Source organism: Crocuta crocuta, unplaced genomic scaffold (genome assembly GCF_008692635.1).
Source record: "Crocuta crocuta isolate KB4526 unplaced genomic scaffold, BGI_CrCroc_1.0 scaffold110, whole genome shotgun sequence".
NCBI lineage: Eukaryota > Metazoa > Chordata > Mammalia > Carnivora > Hyaenidae > Crocuta > Crocuta crocuta.
In genome coordinates, this window is record NW_027527386.1 from 2,328,722 (window position 1) to 2,334,042 (window position 5,321).

The window sequence follows — 5,321 nt, forward strand, 5'->3', positions numbered from 1 at the left end:
TTCTCAGCTGCCGCGTCTTTATTTCCACATAAAGCCCCCAAAGCCCACGGAAATGATGTCCGAGCCTCACGACAGGAACCATAACGACTCGCTTTGTGTTTGAAAACCACAAACTGGCCGTCCTTACGGTGGGCGTGTGAGCTGCATCCGAGGACACGTCCTGGTGTCACGGGAGGAAAAGCCGCTGTCCCTTCGCGACCAGGGCTCAGGGTCCCTCGCATCTTGGCCGAACTGCCCCGGAGACACACATCTTTCGCAAAGCCGCTCAGAGATGCGGGCAGCAGCCCGCGGGGACGCGGCGGGACTTCTCATGCCTGGCGACAGCCTCCCCGGGGCCTCTCTCTGTCCTGGAGGGGCCGCCGCGGCCGAGCTGGGGTCCTCGGCCCGCCTGCCCGCCGGCTGTGGCTGCTGGTGGTCCGGGGGGTGGCGGGCGGGCCACGGGGAACCTGTTGGAATTTCTCGTGTGGCTGCAGGCGCGTCCCAGTGGCCGGGGTTGGCGTGTCTGTCCCTCTGTCCCCTGCTTGTGCAGGCGCTCGGTGACCGTTCCCTGGGCATACGGCAGCGGTTCCTGGCGCTCAGCCTGCAGCCAGGTTCCAGCCTCCGCCCCAGTTGCTGTGTTCACAGAGGCCACGTGTGGCCCCGAGTGCGCAGAGCCCGCCTCCCGGGCCTGGAGTTCTGGGCGGCCTGGTGACAGGCAGAATGGGGGGGTGGGGGCCGGCTGGGGGCAGCCTGGAGAGGCCCATTTGCTGGCCTCTGCCACCTCCTGCTCCAGGGGACACGCCTGGGCCTGGGACACGGTCCCATCTTCTGTTTGACATTTTGGAAAGGGCGGAAACACACACGTAAAAGCCCCCCGGCCCAGGCGCCCCGGCCTTCCCAGGGCAGAGCGGCGCCGACTCAGAAGATGCGGGCCTGACTCGGCTCAGAGACTCAGCGTTTTCAAGGCGGAGCCTCGGGTGTTGGGCTGGGACAGGCCCCTCGACATGCAGGACCCCCAGGCCAAGAGCCTCATACCCAGGGCACTTGAACTAGACCACTAGGCAGCCAGTGACCAGGCCAAGAAGAGGGGCCTGAGAAGGTGCCCACCAACTTCTGCTCAGATTTGTAGAAACAGAAACTCTTGGGAGGGGACGGCAGAGGACCACATTCTGCAAGCCCTTTCCAGCCTTGTCTTGAATGCCTCCACAGATGGGGAACTCACTACGTCTAAAGGCCGCCTGACAGGTGTGTGGACCGCATTAGAAAAGTCTGTCGTTTGTCCGGGGTACATTTGCCTCCTTTGACTGCAGGTCTCTGTGGCATCCAGCCCACTGGGACTTATTTTCCCAAGTGAACTTCAAAACACTGAAAACCTACAACCAGCTGTATCTTCCTTCCTTTATCGCGGTTCAGAGCCCGTTTCCCTTGGCGGGAAACCCGAGGGGCTCATCCCAACCCTGTGTTGGAGGGGGTGCATCAGGAAAGTGGGGACACTTCATTCCCTCAGTAGGAGGTAATGATCAGGATTGCCCTGTGGTGTGGCATCCATTAAAGGGGCTTGAGAATGTTCTAGAAGGTGGGAGGCGGGTTTGTAACTGTAGGGCAGGGACAATTCTCAGCAGCTCGCATGTGCCGTGGATGCCATTAATCCCAAAGACAGAGATGAGGGGGAAGGGAGCTGGTCGAGTGTGAATCCACGAGGTGGACGGACAGGAGGTCCCCGGGGCACAACGCTGCTGGAGTGGGGGCGGAGGCTGAACTTCTGGGCCACGTGCCCAGGGCTGCGGGGGGCGGGGCGGGGGTCATTCTAGGAGAAAAGGCACAAGAGCGAGTCCAGATCCGGCCAAGGAGCTGGTGGACATCCAAGGTTCCAGGGTGGGCCAGGTGATAAGCGAGAGAAGAGTCTTGAACCAGGACTTTGTGCAGTGGGGGGGGGGGTCTCTGAAGCCGTCGAGGGCACACGGGCCACGCCCTGAGCTTCTGGCTCTTCTCGGCCACGAGCTCAGGAGTGTGGAGGGCAGAGACCCAGGTCCTTTTCTGGAACACACAGATACTGCGTTGTTTAAAAACAAAAGCAAACAAAAACGTTTTCAAGCGGCTTAAACGGAAGCTGGGTTTCAGAGATGGATGGAGGAGACGGGCCCCCCCAGAGACGGGGCATCAGGACAAGGCGGGGATGCAGTCCAGGGCCAGAGGGCGGCTGACAGAGGTTTCTTGGCATCTGGAATCTTCTGTCTTGTCCTTCTCTGTAGTCTTGTCACCTCAGGACATGCTAGAGAGGGATAAACACAGGCCAGGCTGTCGTTACTGTTTTTAAAGAACGATGGGGGCGCCTGGGGGGCTCAGCCGGTTGAGCGTCTGACTCCAGCTCAAGTCATGATCTCACGGTTTGTGGGTTCAAGCCCCGCGTCAGGCTCTGTGCTGACAGCTCGGAGCCTGGAGCCTGCTTCCCATTCTGTGTCTGCCTCTCTCTCTGACCCTCCCCTGCTCATGCTGTCTCTCTCTCTCTCTCTCAAAAACAAATAAACGTTAAAAAATAAATAAATAAAAATAAAATATCTGATTATCTTTAAAAAAAAGTAAAGAATGTAAGGAAAATGTGCGCATGTGTGTGGAATCGGATCTGGCTCTGGGGGGCCCTCAGCAGCAAGAGGGGGCCAGCCCATCAGGGTCTGCTGCCTGCCACCCACCTTCCCGGTGAGGTTCCAAAGGGACCCCCCCCCCTCGGACCCTCAGCAGAATGGGCCCTGGGGCTGACGCCACCAACCACCCCAGAGGGAGGCTTCAACCCAGCCTCCTTCTGCCCCTCCCTGTGCCCACTCACCCAGCCATCAGTCCGCCTGTCTGTCTGTCCGTCCATCCATGGCTTCCTACAATTTCTTCTTTTGGGTCTTTAATAATTTAAATAGTTTTAATGTATCACCCGACCCGCGGATTCCCGGAGGGTCTAACTGCGTGTTGTGGTCTCTACCGGCTTTGCTCCTGATGCAGGACTTCCCTGCGCGTCCTGTGTCTGGGGGTGAAAGTCACGCCCATCGGACACAGGTTCAGATGATCTTGATTCAGTGCGCCCAGGGGTGTCCTGGTCTAAGACTGTTTAGACTAAGAACATTTTTTTAATGTTTATTTATTTTTGAGAGAGAGAGAGAGGAGAGAGAGAAGAGCGTGAGCTGGGGAGGGGCAGAGAGAGAAGGAGACACAGAATCCGAAGCAGCTCCAGGCTCCGAGCTGTCAGCACAGAGCCCGACGTGGGGCTCGAACCCACAGATGGTGAGATCATGAGACGCTCTAATGACTGAGCCCCCCGGGGGCCCCAAATGGGTGGCATTGGGTCAGAGTGTGGGTGAGGATTAGCCGTCTACCACTGCACATTCCCCAGGAAGGTAGGACCCATTCCCGGCTCCTGGGAGGCAGCCCGGCCCTTGGGGTGCCCTGCCCGATAAGACTGCCTTTGTTTACCCGGGAGTCGTGTGAGGTAGCGAAGGTTTGCAGTGTGATGGGGGGAGGGGTATCGCCTCGACCTCTGGAGGGGCAGAGACTAAGCCACCCATGTGAGTGGTTAGCTATGCATAAGGTCCAGAAACACCCTGGACGTGGGTGTAGGGTCCCTGATTGGCAACACACTGCTGGGCGAATTAAGGGCTATTTGGAGGAACCCCCTGGGGGACCATGCCTGGAAGCTCGCCCCCCGGGGCCCCGGCGCGGGCATCACACCCCTGTCCTCATGGCCGTCGTCACCCGTATCCATCCCTCCACCGTATTAAACCGTAATTGCGAGTGAAACGGCTTCGCCGAGTTCTGTGGGTACGTCTAGCAAAGCAGTGAGCCTGGGGGTGGCCTCCATGAGCCCCCCGCACAGAGAGGCCACCCCTGGCATCCGGAGCAGGCGGGGCCCCCGGACAGCAGTGGGGGCGGGGCTCCAGTCACTGCCGAGGGGCATGGCTGGGGGTGTCGTGCAGTGGCGCCCCCGTGTGGCGCCGGGACAGGCAAGCCAAGCCTCTGACTCCCCAGGACAGAGCCCTCCACCCCCAGGCAGGAAGTCATGGGGCGGCTCCCACGTGGCCAGGCCCCGCTTAGGACATCTGGAAAAACCCACCTTGTTTCCTGATCTTCTGCGGCCAGAGCAGACCTGTGGAGGCAAACGGCGCGGCCTCATTTGCGTGGTTTTTTTTGGGAGGGGGAGGGGGCATGAGCCCCGTGTGGGCGACATGGAGTCACCTTGAGCTGGTACAAAGCAAGCGCCTGCTGCATAACAAGTGAGCCCAGCAGTCGGGAGAAGGGGGGAGGGGCAGAACCCGCTATGTCTTCCACGCCGGGGCCCATCATAGTATTTGCTGGGTGTCAGAAAAGGGGAGGGAGTAATGGGAGCATGTGCTTAATGGGCATGGGATCCATCTGGGGTGATGGAATGTTCTGGAACTAGAGAGAGGTGCTGCCCACACCACTTTGCCAGCGTCCTAAAGAGGACACTGGAAGGCTCACATTAAAGTTCATCGCGGGGGCACCTGGGGGGCTCAGTCGGTTGAGCGTCCGACTCCGGCTCAGGTCATGATCTCACGGTTCGTGGGTTTGAGCCCCACGTTGGGCTCTGTGGTGAGAGCTCAGAGCCTGGAGCCTGTTTCAGATTCTGTGTCTCCCTCTCTCTCTGACCCTCCCCTGCTCACGCTGTCTCTCTCTCTCTCTCAGAAATAAATAAAAACATTAACAAAAAAATAAAAAAAAAATAACGTTGTTCATAGTGGAGGCGCCTGAGGGGCTCAGTCGGTTGAGCGTCTGACTCTTGATCTTGGGCTCAGGTCATGATCTCATGGTTGGTGGGTTAGGGTTGGGCTCTGTGCTGACAGCTCTGAGCCTGGAGCCTGCTGTGGATTCTGAGTCTCCCTCTCTCTCTACTTCTCCCCCGATCACGCTCTGTCTCTCTCTCAAAAATAAATAAACGTTAAAAAAAATTTCGAGGCGCCTGAGTGGCTCAGTCGGTTGAGCATCTGACTTCGGCTCAGTCATGATCTCGTGGTTTCTGGGTTCGAGCCTCATGCCGGGCTCTGTGCTGACAGCTCGGAGCCTGGAGCCTGTTTCAGATTCTGTGTCTCCCTCTCTCTGTTTCTCCCCTACTCATGCTGTCTCACTTTGTCTCTCAAAAATAAATAAAAAATTTTTTTAAAGATTTTACTTTTTTAAAGGGATCTCTGCTCCCAGCGTGAGGCCTGAACGCACAGCCCTCAGATCAAGAGTCCCCGACTGTGGGTTTAAATGTAACTCTGGCCTCGGCAGGTGTCCCCGTGGGGATGGCCTGGGCCGAGGGAAGAGGGCCCCAGACTGCGCAGTGAGGACGCGGCCGGGGT

At 58.4% G+C, this 5,321-nt stretch overlaps 1 protein-coding gene across 4 annotated transcripts in view; it reads right to left on the reverse strand.

Annotated features, from left to right (window-relative positions):
* ATCAY (ATCAY kinesin light chain interacting caytaxin) overlaps window positions 1-5,321 on the reverse strand; it is a 40,238-nt gene continuing 34,917 nt past the window's right edge. For 2 of the 4 annotated variants that reach the window (XM_077747158.1, XM_077747087.1), the window contains 2 exons: window positions 4,076-4,108; window positions 1-2,251 (listed from right to left, as the gene is read on the reverse strand). In XM_077747158.1, coding sequence (XP_077603284.1) covers window positions 2,242-2,251; window positions 4,076-4,108 — 43 coding nt within the window. In that variant the 3' untranslated portion in view covers window positions 1-2,241. Of the gene's footprint in view, window positions 2,252-2,803; window positions 2,871-4,075; window positions 4,109-5,321 lie in introns of all 4 variants that reach the window. The other 2 variants (XM_077747002.1, XM_077746931.1) reach the window with 1 other exon arrangement.